Genomic DNA, 23,713 nt, shown 5'->3' with positions numbered 1-23,713 from the left:
CATACTTTGTTTATTGTTCTTTCTTACCTGGAAAGCCAACTCCATCAGTACAATCCCACCCGGAAGAGCTCTCTGTAGATGATAGGTGGCAACAGCAGGGCTTGTGCTCTGGGAAGAAAAGGACAAAGCTGAAGAGGCTCTCTGGCATAGGAAAGCAGCCCGCACACCAGGGTGCGAGGCTGCCACAAGGCTTTGGCAGAGGTGGAAAAGAAGAGCCTCATCAACTGAGCACCCTCACTGGAGGGAGGAGAACAGACATGCCAGAGCTGACTGTGAAAAGAATTCTAACCTAAAAAACAGCCTTTGAGACAGCACACCAGGCACACTGCTCCCTTTGCCTCCTGCTTACTCAGGACAGGGTGTCTCTAGAGTTTGAGGACACTGAGCTGATGATGTGAGCTTTCAGTTGATGGTGTCTAGATGTTGTATCAAATAAGACAGCAAGGAGTCAATCCTTTTCCAGGTTAGCTGCGATTTGGTAGAGCTCTGTCCTGTTTCTCCCTAGCTGCCACTTCTTTAGAAATGAGGAACCTCAGCCTGCTCTCACAGTAGAGCTATTCCAGGTTTATCTTCTCTGACATCTTCAACTTCAGCATTCATCTTACTCGAACTAAAGATCCTTCTGTGCCAGAGTTGCCCTTAACCATAGACGCTGAGGCTTCTCTGACAGGTAAACCTCCAGAATCACAACCAAAGGCAGCTGTCCTGGCCCCAGGTCACCCTGTTCCTCTTCTGAGACCCCTCCAAGCTGTTGCCATCCTTTTGAGATTTGTCCTGGCTCCACCTAGTTCCAGGAAGGGGCTCCGAGGGCTGCAGGAAGACATGCAGGAGGGCAAGGAGGTCTCATCTGACCCAAGATTCCAAAGATGGTGCTGATCTAGACAGACATTTTTTTGGCTTTGGTGCTTTCTCTGCCCTCTCACATCCTTTCTGCCTGAAACTGATTCAAAAGCCAACCAGGAGAACTGCCCCACTCCACAGCCTGACTTCTATCTCAGTTCCACCCCTCTAAGAGACATGCACTCACCTTTGGACTACCTTCTGCTTTTGGCTTCGTGTAGGAAAAGGACCCTCTCCCCTCCACACCCATTGCTGCCAGAGCTCGGATCCGGCTGGTGCTACTGGAAATGACAGCAGAGACAGCCTTGAGCAGGCAAGCCAACATCTCCTGTTGTGTTAAACCAGGGCATAGCTCAGTGTGTTGGCTGTTCTCCAACACCAGGGTTCCCAGAACATCACTGACCTGCGAGTGGTGGGTGAGGGTGGCCGGACCTGGACCAGAATGAAGCCCATGCTCTGCAGGTACTGGATGTATTGCTGCAAGAAGGCATTGCACATCTCCTGCAGCCAGGGTTCCTCCTTCACCTTGCAGGGCAGCGCTTCTGCCGAGTCACAGCTGTGGCTGCGGTCTCTCCCTGAAGCTGTAGAGTCATTTGAGCGGTGGCGCTTCTGGAAGAGAAAATAATTTCCTACGGAGCCCTGCTGCGACTGGCCCCAGCAGGTGACACTTGCTGGGACACCACCAGGTGCCCTGGCTGAGCAGAGGGCAAACCTCCCCCTGCCAGAGAGCACTAACAGCTAGTTCCCCAAACACTGTCCTAGTGCATGTGCTGAAACACAAGATCCAAGATTTACCCAGCCATGGACTGACCTAACAGGACTGCAACAGACTGCAGGAAAAGGTGCCCTGGCAGAAAGGGAAAATTCACATCTACCCTTACAGAATGGCTTCTACAACTGGTTCACACAAGGCTCAACAGAGCTTCAGCTCCTACTGCCATGGTAAAAGACCAATCCCCTTATGAATCCTGCTGAATTCTCAGGATTTACTAGTAGTTCAGTAGCACTGAATAGGAATAGTGTTTCCTTTTAACTATTTCCAGTTCTCCTTTTGATGTCTTGAATACTCCTTGTCTTTGTGCTGTGAGAGACTGAGATTTCTTTTCTTGATCTCTCTACCTCAAGCCTGTGGCTCTTTTACAAATTTCTATCTGACCTTTCATTCACCTACCCAGGAGCAGTCTCTTTACCTGGTGTCTCTCCTGCTACTCTCTGACCTTCTCTGAGTCTCGCTAGTTCAGTGCCTTTGTCACAAGATGCTTGGTCTCACACTTACTGTCCAGATGAAGACATTAACACACTAGTATTTTAGAAACATATTGAAATATTACCAATAATACTAACGCCCGTTTCTGATGTACTCTAAATGGTTTGCCTTTTGTATCCAACTGTTCACAAATTGAAGAAATTCACTGAGCTGTCTGGTCTGTACAGGCTCTGCAGTTAGTGTACAATACAGGAGAAGTTCAAATTTCTCTCCACATTGTGCTCTGTTTTACTGGGAACCAGGTCCCAGCTCCCACAATACCTCTCATTTCACAGGCTACTCGAGCTCCTTGCAGTCTTTTTCTGTTCTGACCAATCTGAACAGCCATAGAGCATTGCAAAGCTTGCCATCTTGTATGTACTGCGATAAATGATCTGATACAGAACCCAATACACAACCTTGAAACCCCTGCTGCCAGGCTCTTCAAATTCAATAACCAATTTTCATTTTGCTCTGTTCCAAAAACAAAGTGAAGTTTTCATTCTGTGATGATACTTTCCCTTTTGCTTGCAAGTGCTCAATTTCTGTAGTAACCTCTGCTTAAAGACCCTGTCAGAATCCTTTTGACATTTAGATAAATTACAACAGCCTGTCCTTCCCTTCTGACACGCATATAGACCCTGAACAGCCGGTATGGAATCTGCACCAGTTAGTCTGTCAGGTTGCAACCTGCTCAGGATTCAGCTGGTTTGCTTTAAATTGTTCCAGCTATTTGCTGGGTCCAGGCAAGGTTTACCAGGTCTGGCTGCTGAATGCATAAAGGGAAGCTTTGCTTCCCCAACAGATCGCTACCAGACAGTGCTCTCTGATGGCTTCGCTAGACTCAGCCCTGAACTCCCCAAGTAGAAAATGGAAGTCAGTCTTCCCCAGGGATGGTGCGGCTGCAGGAGAAAGGCTATAAGGACCCAAGGATTTTCTCAGCCTCCATCTCACAGGGTGCAAATTCATCCTGTAATGCAGGGGTGAGCTCAGAGCAGCCCTGTCTTGGGAAAAGATTGCAAAGCCATCCTTTGCCCCACTGCACAAAGCCCAACCCCGCCGGCGCTTGCTGACACTCACCTTCCCCTCTACCTTGCCCTGCTGGTCAGTCTGGATCTGCTGCCGGAAGGCTGGGTCAAAGAGCAAGGGAGTAGCACAGTAGTGAACCAGGCGTGAGGACTGCTTCAGGGTCTCCAGGTCTGCCAACTGCACAGCACAAGAGGAACCCAGTTACAGCACACAACCCTCATCAAGCCTGGGAACAGGCTGTCCACAGCGCTGCACGGCTGCTCAAATGGAGATCAAACTCTCAAGGGAACCCCCTGCTTTACAGCCTTTCCATTGCTGAGCAGCGAGGCCCCATGCCTAAGTGTGGTGCTAGAGCCCAGCAACCCCAGAAGTTCAAGCAGAGTGCACTGCTCCACTGCCAAACACCATCCCCGACATACACCCTGCTCTGAGCTCCAGTGCTCCCCTTTGCCATAGAGAAGCTGGTGCTACCAGTGCACTGTAGGAAGGCCCAGCCTGCCACCCACCCACTTGGGTTGCGCTCACACTGATAGGCATGTTGGACTGCGCCGATCTCTGCTGCCAGGTAACAAAGAGATTTTCAATCTTCATCTGCTTCTCCAGTTCTGGGGGAAAGAAAGCAGCCACAAGAGTATCAAGCCACAGCCCCAAGTATTGCCAACTCCCCTTCACTCCCACCCTACACAGGCCATAAACCATTCCCTCACAGCACCCTGACAGGAGGAGCCGAGAACCGTCCCCTCTGCCAGAACTCTTGTTCTGCTCTTTCTGAGCTCCTTTTCCAGGAGTGAGATGATTAGACAGGCTTCTGTGACATCAGGCCCCTTGCTTTACCTTTCCTCTCCATGCTCTTGATTTCCAGGAACTGAGCCCCATGCCAAGACACAGGGTCAAAAGGTCCCAAGTCAGGCCCATGGGGTATGCGCTTGACGGTGGTAACATCCCGCAGAGCTTCATCAAAGGGCACCACATCGGGATGGAAGTGCAGAGATGGGAGGCTGCGGGCAGAGCTGCTCAGCCGGCCTTGTTCCTTGCTAGGTGGGGGACTGGAGCTCCGGATCAGCGCATCCACCTCCAAAGTGGAGTTCAGGAAAGGATTTGGCTCCTAAGCAAGCAGACACAGCCATGAAAGCCTCCTTACTGCCAGCCTTGGAGCAAGGACCCACAAGAACAGAGAAAACCCAGTTTTGGCCATCTGCAGACATCTCTGTCAGCCTTCTCCATCACCAGTCCCAAGGACAGCAGGCCTTGGCCTAGCATGGCCCTAATGTGCAGTGGGAAGCCCATTCCCCAGCCTCCTCCACCCTAAATAATCCAGTCACAAATAAGTGCTGCCAGCCGCAGGACCTGGCTTCCCTTTCCACCTCTGGCTGTCTCCAAGAGCAGACAGCACCAGCCTAACTGGACACAGCCACAGTCGGGCACATGAGCACCTGGGGATGCCTTGCCAGCTGGCACACAAAAGCACAGAAGCGCACACACTGCAACCTTACTCAGACTCCCGAACTGCCAGGGCCCTTCCTGAAGGGGAAAGGACTGCCCTGCCTGGCAGGGTGCCCTACCTGCTTGCTGTCCTCATGCCATGGTGTGTCCATGAAGCAGTGGTGGTGGAAGAGTCCCAGCTTCTGGCTGAGCAGGCAGTGCACAATGTGGGACCGAGCATTCTGCCACTGCAGCAGGCGAGTAAGGGAGCAGTTCAGGTTGGCCCCCAGGTCTGGGGACCAGTTATAAGTGTAGAGCGTCAGCTGGAGAGAAAGGAGGGAGAGAAAGGCTGAAGGACCTGCTCAGAGAGGGCCTGCATGGTGACACAGGTGGCCCCAGGTGCTCTGGGTGGTACTTGCTGCAGCTGCAGCCACTTTCAGATGACAAGGCTGGGACAGGGAGAGTGGCAACAGCTCATTCACAGCCCCCATGTTTACAGCCACAGCAGTGGTGGTGGTGCTTGCACTGGCAGCACAAGTGCCCAGCCTGACGTGGACCGTGCTGTGGGTAGGGAAAGGGCAATTATAGTCCACAGTGGGGCAGCTGAAGTCAGAGACAGCAAGGGCTGTTGCCCCCCAGCACTCCCCAGAGCACTGCAGGGAACCCCTAGCTCTGCTTGTGGCACAAGCAGAGACATCCTGCACAGCTGCTTTGGAGGGCTCCTGCCTAGGGAAGGCTGGTTGCCTGCAGATGCACTCTTCCTCTCCTCTTTCTAGCCCTGGGCCAGTTGGGAACAGCCTGGCTTGTGGGAGACAACATCACGCAGGCATCATTGCTACCTTTTTGTCGATGATCTCCATGAAGAGGAACCTTTGCCGAGGTGCCAGGTCTCGTCCAGCAAGGCTAGGATCAGAGCCTCTCTCTGCTGAGCTGAATTCCATGGCCTCAAAGCGCTGGAGCCCTTTGTGAGCTGGAAGAAGCCAGAATTATGACCCTCAGCACCAGTTCATCCCGCTCTTACATCCCATGTGCCGTTAAAGCTGCATGACAGGATGTTCTGCCACAGTACTTGCTCAGCTTGTCTTGAAATAAGCAGTTATAAGCAGATTTGAGAACAAGGTCTCAGGAGCCGAGAAGAGACAACCCACTGCCCACCTCTGGGCACAAGCAGTCTGTCCCAGCAAAGAGGGGAACCCTGCTCGTACATCTCCCACCCCAAGAGCCCCCAGCACACAGTCCCATGGACCCCGGCCAGGCACTCACCCTGTTCGGTGCTGCAACGCCACTGCTGGAAGTTGCGTCCCAGCAGGATGAAGTGTCTGACGGCTGCAGGGCGAGGGCTGGCGCTCTGGCCAGGCTTATAGGGCAGGAAGGCAGTGCCCTGATGGTAGCTGCAAAGAAGAGCACCAAAGGTGGCTGACAAGTAGAGCCATGGAAGTAGAGGCTGGCACAGCTGACTGGCATTTGCTGGTGCCAAACAGCCCCCTGTGAACAGCGTAACTCACCAGATCTGCTCAAAAACCTTGACAGTGGTGTCGCTCGCCAGGGCAGTGACCAGGCTCACCACTTCCACCAGGATGGAGGACAGGAGGAAACGAGACACAATCTCCACTGAGCACTGCTGCACCGAAGGGCACCCTGCACGGAAGAAGTACTACTGTAGGAAAAGGTGCCAAGCTGCCCCAGAGCCAAGCCCTGTCTACCTTGGCAGTGGGGAGGGCTAAGGGAGCCCCATTGCAAGCCTGCTGCACAGAGCAGGCCAAGTTCCTGCCTTGCCAGGGACAGAGGTAGGCAGAGCCAGAGAACGAGGACTTTATATGGAGGAGGAGAAGACAAAGGCTGAACAAAAAACTGGTTTCAGGCTCTGGCCGGAAGCGGGGCCTGGACCAAACTGCCTGCATGCCCTGAGCACAGCACTTTATTCCCCCACCTATTCCTTGCTCCCTGGCCTACTCCTTACCAGAGAACAACTCTACCTGGCCAGCAGGAGGTGCAAGAGGATGAAGAAACACTGAACTGAGAGGTATCCAGAAAGCAGCAACGGGGCAACCGCGCAGACCCAAATCCCACCATATGAAGGGCATCCCTCCTTGCTGCCTGCCTCCTCCTCTTGCTCCCTCCAAGACTGAGGGTCTCCCATGCAACTTCACAGCTCCAGAGTGTGTCACAGAGGCTCAGATTCTCCCTGCTACATCTAGGAGCCTTATCATTACTGTAGCTGCCGTTGGAGTTCAGTCTTTCCAATGCAGTTGCAGCCAAGTCCAGCAAGCCCTAGACTTGCAGCATGGCAGATACAACCACAGGCCTTAGCAGGTTTGTTCAGATGCACACAGACACATGCTGGGACTCCTGCCACAGCTTTGCAATGCTGATGCTGGCCCTTAAGACTGAGGGGACTCTGATGAGGTTTGGGGGCAGAGTGTGTAACCAGCTAGAGATCAGCAAGGGATGAAGGCAGATGGCTTGGTGTCATATGAGGACTTGTCCTTGCAGCTCCAGGGAGGAGCTGGTGCCTGAAACACATACCCAGGTGGTTCATGAATGCCATCCACTGCTGGCAAGTTTGATTGAAGAGTGGGTGCATGGTACCTACATCCCCTTCTTCCAACTGGCAGGCTCGGCGCCTGGGAAGAGGAAAGGGAAGCAGTTGTACCAGATTAAAGTCAACAGCAACGAAGGCACAAATGTGCAATGGTCTCTCCCCACCCAGCTTCAGAGCAGAGCCCGGCAAGCCCCCTTTTTGGGTTGTTACAGCCCTTGAGCTTGGTCCCTCTGGGTCAGTAGCCAGAGGGGTGTCAGGTGTTGTGCAGGGCCCCACAATGCAGGGGAGGGATCTCTGACAGGGAGATCTAGCAGTGCTCCCAGCAGCGCTGTAGCAATAAGGATTGAGGTTTTTTGTGTGGAAGGCAGCTCCCCTAACTGGCTGTGTAAGGAAGAAACTGCCAGGAAAGGCGATGTGGTCGAGGGTTAAGGTGCAGATAGAGCCAGCATGATGTCAGGCTGCAGAGCACTGTGCAGCAGACAGAGGGGAACAACACCCTGGCTGCCCGGCCTGCAGGCTGTGCTTGCCTCTGTGCCTGTTCCAGTTCAGCTGTGGCTGTGGCCCGATCCTGGCTCAGATGCTGCTTGACACTCTCAGTCTTGTGCCGCCGCCTCGTGCGAGCCTCTTCTGGCCTCTCCAGCACAATGTCATCAGTAGTCTTGGGGCTGCCCAGCTCCGAGGACTCTGCCTTGCTCTAGGGAGAAGGGGGTAAGTTAATGCTGTGCACATGCACGGCCCAGCTAGCACCCTGATCTCAAAGTCCCCGCTACCAGCCTGGCCTCCCAACCCCAGCCAGATGCCTCCTCTTATTTCCTCCTGGCCTGACACACCATCTGGACTTACAGGCCCCACTCCCCACTGGTCCCTCAGCAACATTACCAGCATGTCCCAGAAGCTGCGGCGTCCCAGCTTGCTTGTGGGTGTCACTGGCTCCCCGGAGCTGGACGAAGGGGCAGAGGTGAAGTGCAAGGGTGGAGGACAGCTCCTGCCAGCCCCACCAGTGGCCAGGGCCAGGCCCTTGGTCTCTGACATGGTCCTCCTTAGGCCTCCTGTGGAAACAGAGCGAATCAGACTCTCTAGAGCTTTCCACTGCAACACTGCTGGTGTCCCCGTGTACCCCACTGTGGCTGGCCAGAGCGAAGCTGGAGAGAAGGGAGAGAGCCCTCAGCAACACCCAGCAAAGTAGATTCAGTCTTGGGGAGCAGACAGACCTTTACATACCTCTTCCAGCCCCAATTTCTATAATGATTTTTCCCTGAGACATCACACAGCACAGCTTGCAGAGGGGAGAGTGACTTCCTCCCAGCCCCCTCAGCCCCAGTCCCCCCAGCAGAGCCAAGCTCCCACAGGCCAAGCGGGAGGAGCAAGGCTGGCTGGGGGCTTGGAATGGCCGTCCTGGTCGGGCTCTTACCTGCAGAGCTCAGCTCCTCCAGGTCTGCAGCACCCAGGGGGCTGGTGGCCTCCACACAGAGCGGGGCTGGCAGCACGAGGAACTCCATGACGGCGTCGCAAAGAGCATGGCGCAGGGCCCCACGCAGCTTCTCCGACAGCTGCAGCAGGCTGATGTTGCCCTTCTCCCAGATATCCAGGCGCACCAGCATGCGGGGCTCTGCAGGGAAAGGGTAGTCCTGCATGGCTCTGCACCCCCACCTTTGCCAGCCCTCCCTCCTAGGAGCCCCAGGGGATGTGGAGGCAGCAAGGAATCGGCAACTTGTGGCTTGTTTCACTCTACCTGAATGCAGGGTGCTGGTCTCCGGCTGGTGCCTGCTGACTGCGGTGAGGCTTTCAAAGTCAGCATCCTGCAGCAGGCCCATGATGGGTGAGGAGGAAGGCAGCTTCAGAGGGTCAGGCCTCTCCCCATGGGGCAGTGAGGTGGGGCTGCCATGCTCATCCACGAATGTCAGTGCAATGCACGCGATTCCTGCCGGGGAGAGCCCGAGACAGCTTCTGTCAGCCCCTGCACCTCTACAAGCCCTGCCTACACCTGCCACCCCGCACCTGGGACCGTCATGTCACCACTTGGGTTGCACAGTGCCACGTGGCAGGCAGGGCCCACAGGAGAGGATGCAGCCAGGGGAGCAGAGGCTAGCTGTGCCTGTGGGGAGCCAGGGTAAGAAGCACGGTGTTTGGCACAGGGTGTCCCCATCACCCCGAGAGTCTCCCTCCTGCAGTGCCACAGCAGCTTTTGCCTTGCCCTGCAGGAGCTTCCAGGGTTGTCCAGCCCCATATGCAAGGGGAAAGTATCTCCATTTGCCCCAGGAGGGCCTTTATGCAGAGATCCAGGATGGGGCTCACCATCCCTATCCTCTTAAGGGACAGAATACAGAGCCCAGATACTCCCCAGCAGCCCTCTCCAGGCTATGAAGGACCTCAAGTCCCTGCAGAGGAAGACTGTATACATGACACCCTGTTGCAGATTACACTCACAGCACCCTCCTCACTGTACACCCATACAACATCAGGTACCTTCCCCGTGCACTCCAGTGAGCAGGACTGGGAACAAAGCAGGTTGACACCTAGTATTAGCCTGGAGTTGATGCAGAGTAAAATTCAGGCCCTGCCTGTAGCCTCTCTACACTGAGCCCTACACACCATAACGGGACAGTTCAGAGGTGCAGAGTAGCAGCATGGTGCTTGCTTCAGAGCCCACATGCTGCATGCCCTGGGCCACACAGAAGGAGAAGCCCTGCTATGGACCAGACCAGAAACAGGAGCTCAATCCCCACAGCCTAGCTCGATAGCCAGGACACCAGGGAAGCAGCAGCACAGATGCAGCTGTGAGGTCCAACCCCACGCTGTAACCCTAGATGCTCCCACTCCCTTTCAAAGCCCCTTGACCAACTAACCCAGCACTCAGGTGACTGGATGGCAAAGCTGCCCCAACACTGCCAAAGGGTGATGTGTCCGGATGCAAACAACCTCAGCCCCACAGCATTTCTGAGCCCATACTCAGTTCCTCTCCATCTCAGCAAGGGTGGGAGTGACACCAGACTCCACTGCCACAAAGCAACCAAACTGCACCCAACTGGATCCACAGCACTGTATGGAAGATGGGTGCCCTCCCTGTGCTGAGACAAATCCGGTCTCAGCAGACTGTGCCCAGGGCTAATCAGCAGCACAACCACCCAGTCTCCATCATTCCTAATGAAGTGTAAGCTCTGCAGCAACCTTTCCTCCAAGACACCCCAGATGCAAGGGAGAGGGCACTGGGATGGAAAGAGCTGCTTCCAAAGGAGAGAGGTAGGCATTTAAGTCAGAGGGCAGCTCACTTGCACTCACACTGAGGAAAGAAAACTCTACACCTATGAGCACCCCTCCACTTGAAGAAAAGTACAGGAGCAGCCTTGTCTCAGAGGTGCTCTGCAACAGCCTCAAACATCTCTCCCTGAGACAGGCACAGGAACAACCCTTTACGCAGCAAACAACGGGGAAGCTCATAATTTCCTAAATATCAAAGGTAGAGGGGACCAGGACTTTACCCAGCCTCATCCCCCTTCAGAGCAGGGCAGTGAGCCTCACACAGGGGCTCTCCCACCTCACAGCCTCTCACTGCAGCCCAGCAGCTCTCTGGGATGTGGGTGTCGATACAGAGGTATCAGGAGCAGCAAATCTGCCCCATGTGACAGTGAATATGAGCTCTACCAAGCAGACTTTCTTTCTTTAAACAAGTAAAGGGCACAAACTCCACATCTGTCTGGCTTGACAGTCAGCCCCAGGCCCACCAAAATGACAGTGGATGCTCATGTGGTAATTGTAGACCAAGATGTAGTCACTCCTTTCTTCTCCTCCTGGATAAATTACCACACTGAGTGCCTTCAGCCTCCCCCTCTCTGGCATGTTTCCCTATCACATCCATTCCTGTACCTCTGCTCTGCTTCAGTCTATCTGAGGTGAGGACATGAGAACAATCAAGCACAATGTCCCACGTCCTCCTCGTGCTGGGACACATGCTCCAGAGAGGGAGCACCCATGGCAGTGGTCTCAAGCAGGCCAGGTCAGCAGCTGCAGGAGCAGACTCCTTGTTTGCAGGTGCTCCCCAAGACAGAGCTGGTTTGCCAAGCAAGTGCCAAGCACTCGGCACCCTGCAGCCAGCTCAGTCTCTTGGGGCAGAGATGATGGCTGCCCCTGCCCCACCAGCAGAAAGGCTCGCCTCCTTGCTGCAGGGAACAAGGCTCCCAATCTTGTTAGAGGAGCACAGGGAAGCTGAAACGCAACCACTAAATCACAGGTAAGAAACTCAAGACCTGAGCTCTGGGGCTATAGGAAGAGGTAAGTTAACAGAGCTGTCAAGGACCTTACTGCCCCGTGCAATGGAGTTTGGCTACATAGTCATCCATCGCACTCAGTGAAAAGGTGGGGTGCTAGGGAGCTGTTACCTCCCATCTGTGAGGGACTCTGAGCTCCCTCTGACCCAGGCTCCCTGAAATACAAAGTACACATCTAGTGGTGCCCAGCCACTCTAGCCCCTTGGTATGCAAGGGAACCCCCCACCCCAAGACACAGCCACTGGGAGAGTGATGATGCTACACCCTGGAGTGTGAAACCACAGCTGAAACATCATGACTCCCATCTTCCTCAGGGAGGAGATGCCTGTTTGGACCTGTGGGAAAAAAGGGTGCAGGATTTTGGAGTTCACTGCTTACAAGCTAAGAGGGCAGCACATGGACCCTCAGCAGCTGGGGACTGCAGAGCTGCCATCTCAGAGCAGCAGGTTCTGTTTGCTCATTTATCCAGCCAGCAAGAAAGAGGAGGCTCAGCTAAATGGACACACACAGACAAACACACAGAGGAGTCAGAGCTGAAGCCACGACACAAGGAAAACAAGAACAGCAGGGACCAGAGGGGCCAGGGAGCTGCACAGGAAGGGGAACCGGAGTAATACTCGGAGCCACAGGAGCTACCTTGGAAGTGGGAGAGTGGAAAGAGGTGCTGCACAAGGTCCGACATGGTACCTACATAACAGAAGAACATTCAGACGGTGCACAAGGGGCACAAGACACACGATGGCCAGGTGATAGACCACATGGCCTGGACAAAACATGACATGACAGCCTGCTGCAGGATGGGCCCTATGCAATCTCTCCTCCAACAGTCCAGAGAAAAGCACAAGGACATTGTCCCCACAGCCCGCGCTCAGTTACTTCCAGCATCCAGCTACCCCTTTGAAGCAAGGCTCCTGCAACAACTGTCCCTGCTCCCACCTCCAGCCCCACTGAGCCTCTGTGCCCCACACTTACTGAAGTCTCACTGTGTCTTTCCCCACAGCTATTGTGACCTAGAGCTGCTTCCTACAGCAACAGGCCAAGCTTAGCAAGTTGCTCTGCGAGATGCCTTAGCTTGCTCCACCACACGTGCAAGGGTGTGCAGTCTCACAAGCACACACCCTGCCCACCTCCCAGCCACTGGAGAAACACACTACCCCAGCACTGGGCCTCCTCAGTCACTCAGAGCTCTCCAACATGGGAAGCAGCTTCCCAACACACAGCCCCATGCCCTGGTTTCAGGCGAGAGTTGAGCATGATACCTTTTCCACCAGTGCCTTGGCCACCCGGCTTGTTGTACAGATAGAGATCCTGGTCAGGGATGCTCCCACTGTGGTTGAAGTAGTGCTAAGGAGAGCAAGGAAGAATAGTGACAGAGATTAGAGAACTTGCCTTAACTGGAAGCAGAGGCCCATGTGCGTGCAGAGCTCATCCCCAGACCTGTAGCAAACAATCCAGACCTACTTAAAACACTCGCCAGCACAGCCTTCACCACTGTTGGGCTGAAGGAACTCCCTACAGCTCTATGCAGTTATATGGCACTACACATCTGGCCTCACCCTTTATCCTTGCTATGGCCATGCTGAGCGGGTGGGTAGCTGCTCCCAAACTTTTATTAATTCCAATGTTTCAGTCCTTAGATCTGAAGGAGCTATGCGAGGACCCAAGTTCAGCTTTGCAAGGGGGTCTTCTCCCATGCTCCTGGGAGATGATTGTGGGCATGAGCTTTGCGATTGCTGCTTTTTGCACAGCAAGTGACTGATTGTGTGAAAGCAAGGCCTGTCCAGGCCAAACAGGAACTGCTCACAGTCCTGCGAAACTCCTCCAGGCTTCAGCATTTAGTGTCAGTTCTTCCCTAACACTACATGGCAGAGCGGGGAACATGGTGATTGAGCTGCCCCAAGAAATGTCCCCAGCAGCAGGTAGAAGCTGGGCAGGCTGCTGTCCCAACTCACAGCCCTCCTCACCTTGAAGTGGTGCTCCACGTTGCTGTCCGTGTACTTCGGGGTGTGCAGGAAGATGAGCAGGTTCTGGCGCAGATAGTAGGCCACCGCATGCAGCCAAGGCAGGGCGGAGGGTGGCAGTGCGAACTGCAGGACCTCTGTGGGCGGCGTTCCAGGGGGCTGGATAAACTGCAGAGAGGCGGCTTTAAGACTCAGCTGAGACTAGCAGGATGCCCTGGGGCTCTGATACTGATCCAAATTACGCCAGCTGGCTATGTGAAGGGAGAGTATGGTGGGCAGAATCCAGGCCCATAGGCAGCACCCTGAGACAGATCTGGGCAGATATTCCAGGGGTATTCACAGGGAGGCCCTGCCATGCTGCAAACCCCAGCAAAGCAGATCTCGCACCTACCCTGGCACCCACACAGTATACTGTGGTGAACACTAGCCTGAGCAAGCACTGGAGGAGGGAATGGGATGCAGCAAACTACCCTGGCCTTCCCTGCCCTGGGGCAGGAGGGGCTGAGACAGGTCAAAAAGTAGGAAAGTGTTATGGGCTCTGGGATGAGCAGAGCAGATAGCTAGTGAGGTACCTCCACATCTGCTGGGGTCAGCTTGCAGTTCCGCACCAGCATCACAGTAATGATGTCCAGGGTGGCCTCATCCAGGCGTCTGCGCAGCACTTTCACCAGCTCATCTGTGATCTCAGGCCCTGACAAGTAAGCAGAGGTACAAGCAGCTTTTTCACCCCATCCAGTAAGAATGACAACAGCCACCCCTCCCTGCCTGTTCAGGATGTACCAGCCTCACACTCACTTCCCAAAGGGAACATGTCTTTCCCCACCATCAATTTCTTCAGGCATCTTTTTCTACCCATTCACGATCACAAAAGACTGCTGGTACAGCAGGCAAAGACAAATGCACTCCTGCATAAGGAAAGTTGGCACAAGCCACCCGGTCTGCAGGAGGTTTCACTGTGGGCCATGGATCCTTTCCTCACATTCCCATCCAGACAGAGCAGTGAGCAGTTCTGGGCTCAGGAAGAGCAGCTTGCTCAGGAGGGAGATACCTTCTCTGCCCTTCAAGCAAAGAGGGCAGGGAGCAGAGCTCCATTCCTCTGCTTTGCATCAGCACCGTCCATCTGCTGCCAGATGCTGTAACACTTACCTGCTGGGGCAACACCATGGACCATCAGCTGGATGTGCCTGTCTACCTGTCCCACAGGGCGGGCAGAGTCCACACTACGGCATGAGGCTGTATCCAGAGAGGAACGAGAACCCTGGAGAAGCAAAGACAGGCACACAGAAGCAGTTTCAATGTGAATTCTAAATCCATCATTGTCCCGGGCTGTCAGCAAGGTCAGGCAGAACCCACCCACTGCTGTCCCACTCCACAGATCTACAATATAAGTTTTATCCTACATAAAATCCAAGTTGCTGGAACTACTGAGTTCCCTCACTCCTGTGACCAAGAGCATCCATATCCACTCCCAGAGAACAGCAGACTCACCATTAGATCTTCAGTGTAAATGGGCTCCTGGCTGCGTGTCAGTGCCAGCGAGCGAGATGCTGGACTAAGGGTGCTCTCTGCTTCCCACACCTTCCCACTGTAGGTGGTTTCAGTCAATCTGATTAGAGGAGAAAGACATGTCAGCCTCTGACAGCATCATACCTCCACAGAAGATCCACATCTTTCTTGCTCTCCCCTGTGCACTTTCTGGGGATTAGTCCTTATGATATGGAGCTTTTGGAAAAATTGCTCTCTGGCTCCCTCAAAAAAAATCATCCTTTTCCCTCCCATGTAAAGGCTTAGCACAGGGAGAGCAGGAGGTGCCTGACTTGATGTGACTCTGACTTATGAGAACTCAGATATTTGCTGCTTGGGTCACAGCAGGGTCCCTGAGGCTGGGCAGACACTTTCTGCCCCAAGGAACTCTCAGTCTGGTGTAATGCACATAGCAAGGCAGGGTCAGGCCAACAAGTCATGCTGGCTTCTTACCGGAGGTAGAAAACAGATTTAGTGGCACGTTCCTGGTAGACAAACATATTCTTCCTGTTCACCACAGAGAAGGCGTTGAGCACCGAGCGAAGCGCCTGGATAGCTGTGGGCAATGTGGGATGTTAGCTATCCCACATACCCTTCTCTGGTGTGCCAATCCAGCCAGAAGCCAGACTCTGGACATGCAAAATGAGAGGGAACCTGGGCTGTACGCACCTCGCGAGACCCCCATGTTGGGGCCCATCTTGAGGCGTGAATGCACATGGATGAGTGTACTCCACACAACATCACAAGCAAAGTGCCCAGGCATGAACTGCATGGTGGCAGCCAGGTAGTCCCGGGGCTGGTAGCTCTCCTCTACAGAGTAGTCTACAAAGAGCACAGGACATAGCTGGGGCCATAGCATGGAAGTCACCATCTTTTTAGTCACTCACGGGCAGGCAGTAGCACTGCTGTTGAGGAATGGCCAAAGGAGTATTCATACCGTCTGTAGGCATGACGCGCTGCCTGTATGAAGTATAGGGCGTTTCACTCTTCCAGATGTCCTCCTCACTTTCTGCCACCAGTAATGAGTTGCATATGTGGCTGTCATGCAGGTCCTGCAGCAGCAAGCGCTGCGAAGGATGAGAAAAGATTGGTTCTGTTGCTTTCACAGCCAACAGAAGACAGCAAGGAGAAGGGCTTAGGGCCAGACTGAGTCCCTTTTCCTTTGACCCCCAAGCTGTGACTCCACCAGCTGAACTGGCTCCCCTGACCCTCCTCTGAGCTGGGCCCAGACCAGAAAACCTCCAGAGGTCCCTTCTTATCTAAGCCATCTCATGACTGGCAGCTCTGTCCCTGCCCTCTGCAGACTTGTTACCTGATTGACAACTCTGCAGATTTCACTGATCTTCTTCACCACCACCTGGTTGAGACTCTGGCACTCCCCTGGCTGCTCCTCTTCTGTCTCTGCTGATGCTGCCTTCTCCACACTCAGGCTGCTTTACAGGGAAGGGGAGAGAGGGGTCAGCAGGGCACCTGGACAGCGCCTGTCCCTCTGTGCTGGGAGCAGGAACACAGTGGGGAAGGATGGCAGATTTCCCCTCATGGAGCACCAGTCTAGTCCTGCAGCTCTCCACCCACACTGGGCAGGAAGGAGATCCTGTCCAGAGACGGGTGAGTGGCAATAAGGTCCTGGTACAGAGAAGCAGCAGACAGACAGGGGACCCTCCTTACCGTGTGTGGTAATAGACCTCTACTCGGTCCTGCTGGATTTTTATGATGAGCCAGAAATCCGGCATGAGGGGACACCTGGGTTCCTGGTCACTCATTAGCGCCTCCTCATACTCCGAGTCACTGCTTCCCCCATCGTAACCTGCAATGTATCCTCACTTCAGTCCCAGGCCTGGCAAGCCAGCCTCCTCCCCAGGCACAGCAGGCTCTGAGAGATCACAGCCACTGACAAACCCTGTCCTCAGGGCTCAGGGGTCACCCCAACCCAGCCACACAGTCCCCCCCACACCCCTGCACTACTATGTCACTGCCAGTGTCTGACTGTACACTGTCGGTCACTCCTGCCCCAGCAGACTCACCCAGGTGGTCGGAGTCCATGCTGCCCTGGCTTGACACGAGGCTTTGCACACGGCTGGGACGCTGCTTGCTGGAGCCTGCAAAGAGAAGAGGGGTTTGATCATGAAAGCACTTGCTGGGCCCCTTCACACGTCCCATGTGCTGAAGAAACATTACACCACAGGACAACAAGGCAGGGCTGGGGAATGGGGCTCTCGCAGCCATTACTGGAGTCACAGGAACTTCATGTCATTAGAGATATCAGTGCAGCAGCACAGCCTAGTGCCCTAGGTACTGTTAAGCAGTGAATTGCCAGCACCCTAGCAAGGAAGAGACCAACAGTCCTGGGTACCAATTCTGGTGTTTAGGGACTGGAACAGGAGTAGCAGTCATATTTTGTATGCCACAGCCAGAACTGGGCTCTTCCCTTGAAAGTTCCCGATGCTGAGGTACACCCTGCTCACATTTGCAGCTCCTACCTTCCCTGCCCTGCGTTACGGAGTCAGACAGGCTTGCTACAGATGGTGTCACCAATGGTGATTTCTCACTGTTGCCCTTTTCGGAGGATGAGGATGGCAGTGACTGTATGGTTGTCTCTGGAGCTGCCTCCTCCAGGGAATCATGGCCAGGTGCTCTGCTCTGGTCAAGGCTCAGTGCTTCTCCTGGGACCTGCACACAAGCCAAGGTTGCAAAAATGACCACAAAAACAGGCACCGAAAAAAGTCCCATCATCCTCCTGCATCCTTCTACATTCTGTTACCAGAGTGTCCCGCACCTTCCCACCAACAGACCACCTCAGTGTCTCTCACCTCATCCTGGGTGTGGCTGCCCCCACCTACGGGGTTTCCTGTGTCTGGCACAATGCGTGTCTCGCTCTCCGGCCACCCCCAGAGACCCCGGGCTTCTTCTGGGAGGACACAGCTTGCATGGTGTAGCTCAGAGCCCTCTGCCTCTGCTTCACTGCTCCCCTCCTGGCCTGCCTGGCCCAGGGCTGTCCTGGTACCCCCTCCAGATGGCTGCTGCAAGCAGGGTGTCCCCGAAAGGTTTGGAGCTGCCCGCCTGGAGTGCAGGCGGCTGATGGAGATGTAGTGGTAGTCACTGCCTTCTGCATTAAGCATGTAGCCTGGCAGAGCCATTCTTCTAAACTCCTGCAATACAGGGAAGAATAAGCATCCTGCTAGCTAAGCGTATGATGCTGCCTCAGGGCTTTCTCTTTACCTCCTTGAACTTCTCCAGAGAGTGCTCAGGTCCAAAGACAAACTGGAGTAGCACCACCTCGCTGTGGCAGCTGGGCCGTCCCTTGGAGTTATAGATGTGGGTGGCCACCCGGTGCAGGATGGAGGTGCTGATGACCTGCGAGTGGCGCAGCGCAGACACAATCTCATCATCCAGGAGCCAGCGAATCTGAGCAGAGCAAGGACGCAGAGAAAGACCTAGGTGACCTGCATTTGCAAGGCTGTCCCAATTCCGATCCAAGTCCCAACAGGATGGTCCCTCTCATCACCTACATCTCTCGACTCCTTCTGAAAGTACCCAAGAAAAGGCCTTTGGAAGAGAGCTCTACCTGACCCACCCCAACTGTAGTAAGAACTTTGTCAGGGTAGTCCCACACTTTTGGGGAACACAAGGCCAATGGTCTGTGTGACACCAGCAAGGCCCGATAGTTCAGTTGACAGAAGTTGCAGCTTGGAGCAGGCTAGGAAGTGTGGAATAGCAGTTGTGTGCTGTGGACATTTGCTCCAGCTGGAAGCAAGAAGAAGCAGACAAGGCTGGCTTACCTCATTCATAGTGGCTTCAATAGCCTGCCTGTGCACTCCAGGGAGGTTGGAAAGTGCAGGGTGCCTAGGACAGAGGAGAAGAAGAATCAATAAGTCATTCTCATTCATGCAGCCACCACAGTGCAGCTCCTAGGCAGCAAAAGGAATCCATGAGGGGCTTGCTACACCTGCAGTGCCATACCTCTCATCTCCTGTGGACGGGAGCCGTTCCAAGTTGTGCATGATATCTTCATCTGAGCGGAAAGAGGACGGCTGCCCTGGAGAGCGTGTGAAAGACACGCTACTCTCCGAGGTGCATCTGTCACAGGAGAGAGTGAGCAGGCTGAGCATCGGTTTTTGAGCCAGAGAAGATAAACAGACACAGGCTCCACAGAAGGGAAAAGGGATCTCTAGAGAAGGTGAGCCTGTCTTGGAAAAATTTTAGTTTTCTTAGGGCTGTGGCAGGCTCTCTGAGAAGGAGAATCCTGAGTCTCAGCACATAGGGAGGAGCCGAGACTGGCTGGCTGAAAAGGGCAGGCAGAGGGTGGGCGAGTGACTGGGCCTCTTTCCACCTACCTGTTGTGGAGAATGTCTGCGTTCACAACTTCTATCTCCAGGGGCAGTGTCAGCACAAAGATGTCCAGGGTCACACAGAGGTCCCCCAAGTCAATGGTGTTCAAGCCTTGGCAGCTTTCCAGGCAGCCCAGAACTTCCCCTGAGGAAAGATCACAGACGAAGGGAATCAAGCAACAAAAAGCTCTGCTTACATGCACACACAGCCAGGTGGCAAGTACAGAGACTGCAAGAGGTGGCTGTCCCACACACTGGGACAGGCTCAAGAAGGCCACCATCCTCCATGATCCTTTCAACCTTCCATGACCAATCCCACAGCAAGTGGGAAACCTGGTGAAAAAGCCCTTGTCTGATGCTGGGAGACCCTGGGGGCTCCATACAGGGAGGGCTGGTCCAGAGGAACTGATGTTTAGGACACAGCATGTTTGTTCCAGGCACTGCTCGCCCAACAGGCACCTGACAGAAGCCCTACTGCCCTTTAACCTCACAGAAAGGCTTGCTCTTACCTAGACAGGTTGGCAGGGACTGCACAGGCATGGAGCTGTGCTGGCTACGCAGCTTCACTGAGCAGGTAAGGTGCACAAAGAGCGGGGGCATCTCCTGCTCCAGGAACTCCTGCTCATTGAGTGAGTCCCCTCCCAGCACGCTGAAGGAGTCATCATCCTGGTTCACTGTGTTGGAGTCTGAGAGGGAATCTGTGTCTGGGAACTCATGCTCCAGCTTCTCGCGGTACTCCACCTCCAGCTCTGGGTCACTCTCTGTGGCAATGCAGCACCCAGACACAGTCCCTGTGGATACAGGTTCCCTGTTAGCAAACCAGGCCCATGTCCCCAGAGACCCCACCAGACACAGCCAAGCTCTGAAAGACATCACCACACTGAGACTACAGACATTTTCTTCTCCAGGACAGAGCAAGCAAATTTTACCTTCTTCAGCTGCCAGTTCTGCCTCTGATCCCTCCATGTCCTCACTGCCTTTCCTGTCTGCCTGATCCCGAGATGCCTCTTCCTGAGATGGAGAGAGGAAGGGCAGATACTAGAACCATGCCAGGCAGTGAAGCAGGCTGTTGATGGGCCCCCCAGGGGCTCAGTCTACCCATGGGTCTGCCAGCCCCAAATCCAGATGTGACACCAAGCAAACCTACTTCCCTCCACAAGGACTAAGTGCCTGCCAGGGCAGCACCATGCCTACCTCTTTCTTGGCTGATGGTGGGCAATAAAAGAAATAGTGAGGATTTGATGGCACCGGCTTGAAATGTAAACTTCCAATTTCCAGGAATTTTTCCTAAAAGAGAAATCCCAAATGTGAAGCAGACATTCCACTCTACCCTCCTGCAGAAGCCAAGCTGAGCTTCCACATTCCTCACCTGGATAATTTTATGCAAGTCAGGGTGCGCCTGGCAGGGCTGTCCAATTTCCAGCAGTGAGAGGGGAAACTCTGAACAGCAGCTGGTGCCCGTACTGCTCTTTGGCTCCTCTGTGGGGCTAGCAACATTATGGGAGTCCTGCTCACTGTAGTCCTCCATTTCCGCACTGAGAGGATTGTGGACAGGTCAGACAGGCAAATCAAGAAACGAGAGTAGTTATATGTATCACCTACCCTGCAAGCATCCGATCTCACAGTCCCCCACAACTCATCTGTGTAAACACAATGTGACTTACACAGCCCCCACCCCTACAGCCCCAGAAACCCCCTTGCTACCCACTAACCCAGATAAGCGCTCAGGCTGTCTGAAGCCAGGCCAGAGGTAGTTTAATCATGCTGATCCTGTGGCCAGGTACTATACACCACGCTACACACCCTCCCTGGGAAAGAGAGACACATGGCTGAGTATAGGGACAGACCTGGAGCAATTTGAACTACCAACACCCAGTCCCGGCACCTCACAGCAAATACCACCATGCCAGCACCCCTAGTGTCTTGGCAGCACAGAGCAGAGCACAAAGCTCAGGCCCATGCTCACATGGCAGCTCCATGACAGAATCAGTCCCTAGAACTCGAAAAAGGCAGCCTGGGGAGTGGGATGTGGGTTGGTCAAAGTACTCCCCAGGTACTCAAATTAGTAATACAGATGGCAGATCTGGGTGCAATATGTCACAAGCTGTACATCCTTCAGTAAAGTTTATACAATCTTCATTGGGATAGGCAATTATAAACCAAAAAAGTCCCCTCAGTTATTCTCTGGGAAAGTAGCACCTGAAGTTGTCATCTGACTTTCCAAACACTGAGTGTTTTTCAAAACCACAGCCTCATCTCAATGACTTACACTATAAGAAGAAATAGGATTGGGGATTCCGAACAAATGCTAGTGAATTCACATAAAGGAACTGAGGATAGTCAAGTGCAAACAGAGGACAAAGGACCTAAAGAGCATGTTTCTTCAACAGACACTAAGGCACAGTAGAGTACTTTTTCCCCTCAAGTTTCCAGAGGCAACAGAAACCTCATAAATACCCTAAAGAATAGAAGGACAGAAGTTTAGCATCAAGCATATTCCAATTCTGCCTTGATATTTCTCTTGTGAATTTTTTTCCAGTTTTAATTAAAAATAATAACACTTTATTCATTAGACAAAGATAACAAACCTGTAATTTTCACCAGAGTCAACAGCAAACTCAAATAAGTCAAGCAGCAGGAGATGCATAATTTTTCCAGAAACAACAGGTCTGAGAGTTACTTGCAGACAAACTGCCCTCCAGCTCAGGCCAGATGGGACAGTAATGAGCTAAGACTACAAGAGAAAGCAAAAGGATGGATGTCACCAGAGATGATAAAAAAAGAGAAGGTCCTGGTGGACACCATACCAGGTGGGTATCCCACTGGAAATATCTGTTCTTATATGCGGCTCTGTTAAACCCTGCCATACAACATTCCTTCTAGCAGGCAGTAGAAGATGCTTGAAGAAAGATCTGTCCTGGCCCAATGCTAAGAACAGAAGCAAGACCGAGGTGGGCCCCTACCTTGATTCAGAGACCAAGACACCCCGTTCCCTAGAGCTCTGCTCCTCTTCTTGCTCTATGCTGCCCACTTGGAAGCTGGCTGTCTTGGAGTGCGTACGGAAATGTTGGTGGCTCTCTCTGAATGAGCGGACATGGCTGCACACCGTCAGCAAGAAGTTGGTGATGTCAATCTCTTGGAGCAGCTCCTCACAGTAGTCCATGGCTGTAAGTAGGTCCTGGGAGCTGATGCTGTGTGACTGCTGAAGGCTCTTGAACAGCCCTACAGATCAAACACAGTGCTTGAGCACCCCACTGCAAGGATGCAAGGCCATGGGAGTCAGGCAGTAGCCACATAAAGATTTTCACCAAGTCCCAACACAGAGGTGCAGTCAGCACAGGTGCTGGGAGACAAGACTCAGCTAGGATGCCTAGTGCTACATGTTAGCCTGGGCTTGTGTCACACCAGAGTGCCCTAGGGATCTGCCACCCTGAAGGTGAGAGGAAAAATCAAAGAAGGGACCCCCTCCACAGGTCCAGGAACAGCCTGTGCAAGGCACATAGGGAATGCGCAAAAGCATCTTTAAATCCCTCCTGGTTGCAGATCAGTCCCACAGCTCCTCCCCTTGCTCAGTGTAAGATCACAAGAAAAATGAGACATTGCTCTCTTAAAAGAAGATCCAGGGTCCAGTCCCAACCCCCACCCTACCTCAGCTCCCATCGAGCTGCTCCTCACCTTTCACATAGCACTGGTGGGAGTGCTCCTGAAGCAGTGTGCAGTAACTCACCAACTCCTTATGCTTGTGGTCTAGCCAAGCAGCAGTAGGAGGACGTTCCAGAGACTGGGACCTGGAAAACAGGAGCCACAGCCTTCAGCACCAATGAAGCACATTTTAGACTATAAACGGCTCTGGCACCAGTAAAGCAGGGCCCTAGGGCATGCACAGGCAGTGGCTGCTATAAGGCAGAGAGGCCAAGCCAAGAGAATAAGGCAGGGCTACAGCCAGCATCTTGCAAGGAAGCTCCTCTGTTTCCTGTCTAGGACTCAAGTATGGTTGGCATTACCTGAAAAAGATGTCCCGGGGAGGACGGTGTGCCCGTGGGCTGACAAGCTGCTCTCGTAACAGCTCCAAAGAGCAGCTGTAGATGTAAATGGGGCAGCGAAATCTGCGGCACTCGCCTAGCTCAGATTGCGAGTTCTGGCGACAGAAGGAGATATGTACATCTCTCCGTGAGGGGCCACCCTGTTCTCCAGGGTCATGGCTCACTTCTGCAAAAGAAACAATCGTGAGATAAAAGCCTTCGATGGGCTCCTCGTCCCTGGTCTGAGAGGTCACAGCAGCATCCACAGGTAGGTATTGGTTTTACAAGCTTCTCATCCCTCAAACCTCAGGGGCCATTCTCTTCACCCAGCACCCAACCACTCAGCCCAGTGCTTTGGCCACACTGATCCCCTTCTTGGGCAGCCATGACTGTTCACCACTACCACCTTCTGCAGCAGCACAACCCTCCATCCTCATTGCAGGCCTGGCTGGCTGCATCAGGGGCTATGCAATCAAATCCTATATACCTCAAGACCTAGACCCTTCTCCCTCAGGCAATGTGCTGCTGGTAGTG

The 23,713-nt window shown here is 53.7% G+C and overlaps 1 protein-coding gene across 14 annotated transcripts in view; it reads right to left on the bottom strand.

Moving 5' to 3' along the window:
- SZT2 (SZT2 subunit of KICSTOR complex) overlaps window positions 1-23,713 on the bottom strand; it is a 60,567-nt gene that overhangs the window by 9,494 nt on the left and 27,360 nt on the right. For 9 of the 14 annotated variants that reach the window (XR_008237334.1, XM_052802558.1, XM_052802559.1 and 6 more), the window contains 40 exons: window positions 23,162-23,366; window positions 22,833-22,945; window positions 22,121-22,379; window positions 20,527-20,692; window positions 20,352-20,444; window positions 20,087-20,168; window positions 19,667-19,948; window positions 19,164-19,302; window positions 18,790-18,906; window positions 18,609-18,672; window positions 18,049-18,234; window positions 17,640-17,978; window positions 17,310-17,499; window positions 16,854-16,928; window positions 16,498-16,636; window positions 16,142-16,262; window positions 15,767-15,896; window positions 15,499-15,651; window positions 15,283-15,385; window positions 14,794-14,911; window positions 14,452-14,563; window positions 13,878-13,996; window positions 13,309-13,473; window positions 12,604-12,688; window positions 11,981-12,031; window positions 8,812-9,000; window positions 8,491-8,688; window positions 7,959-8,128; window positions 7,607-7,773; window positions 7,064-7,161; window positions 6,043-6,175; window positions 5,801-5,928; window positions 5,377-5,507; window positions 4,678-4,860; window positions 3,950-4,220; window positions 3,641-3,720; window positions 3,167-3,292; window positions 1,244-1,449; window positions 1,028-1,121; window positions 28-108 (listed from right to left, as the gene is read on the bottom strand). Coding sequence is in view for 12 of the 14 variants with exons in the window: in XM_052802558.1 (XP_052658518.1) it covers window positions 28-108; window positions 1,028-1,121; window positions 1,244-1,449; window positions 3,167-3,292; window positions 3,641-3,720; window positions 3,950-4,220; window positions 4,678-4,860; window positions 5,377-5,507; window positions 5,801-5,928; window positions 6,043-6,175; window positions 7,064-7,161; window positions 7,607-7,773; window positions 7,959-8,128; window positions 8,491-8,688; window positions 8,812-9,000; window positions 11,981-12,031; window positions 12,604-12,688; window positions 13,309-13,473; window positions 13,878-13,996; window positions 14,452-14,563; window positions 14,794-14,911; window positions 15,283-15,385; window positions 15,499-15,651; window positions 15,767-15,896; window positions 16,142-16,262; window positions 16,498-16,636; window positions 16,854-16,928; window positions 17,310-17,499; window positions 17,640-17,978; window positions 18,049-18,234; window positions 18,609-18,672; window positions 18,790-18,906; window positions 19,164-19,302; window positions 19,667-19,948; window positions 20,087-20,168; window positions 20,352-20,444; window positions 20,527-20,692; window positions 22,121-22,379; window positions 22,833-22,945; window positions 23,162-23,366 (5,861 nt within the window). In the remaining 2 variants the exon portion in view is untranslated. Of the gene's footprint in view, window positions 1-27; window positions 109-1,027; window positions 1,122-1,243; window positions 1,450-3,166; window positions 3,293-3,640; window positions 3,721-3,949; window positions 4,221-4,677; window positions 4,861-5,376; window positions 5,508-5,800; window positions 5,929-6,042; window positions 6,176-7,063; window positions 7,162-7,606; window positions 7,774-7,958; window positions 8,129-8,490; window positions 8,689-8,811; window positions 9,001-11,980; window positions 12,032-12,603; window positions 12,689-13,308; window positions 13,474-13,877; window positions 13,997-14,451; window positions 14,564-14,793; window positions 14,912-15,282; window positions 15,386-15,498; window positions 15,652-15,766; window positions 15,897-16,141; window positions 16,263-16,497; window positions 16,637-16,853; window positions 16,929-17,309; window positions 17,500-17,639; window positions 17,979-18,048; window positions 18,235-18,608; window positions 18,673-18,789; window positions 18,907-19,163; window positions 19,303-19,666; window positions 19,949-20,086; window positions 20,169-20,351; window positions 20,445-20,526; window positions 20,693-22,120; window positions 22,380-22,832; window positions 22,946-23,161; window positions 23,367-23,713 lie in introns of those variants that run through there. The other 5 variants (XM_052802562.1, XM_052802570.1, XM_052802560.1 and 2 more) reach the window with 4 other exon arrangements.

This window comes from Harpia harpyja, chromosome 11 (genome assembly GCF_026419915.1).
Source record: "Harpia harpyja isolate bHarHar1 chromosome 11, bHarHar1 primary haplotype, whole genome shotgun sequence".
Taxonomy (NCBI): Eukaryota; Metazoa; Chordata; class Aves; order Accipitriformes; family Accipitridae; genus Harpia; species Harpia harpyja.
The sequence above is the reverse complement of the archived record's forward strand: the minus strand, read 5'-3'. Positions and strand labels throughout refer to the sequence as shown.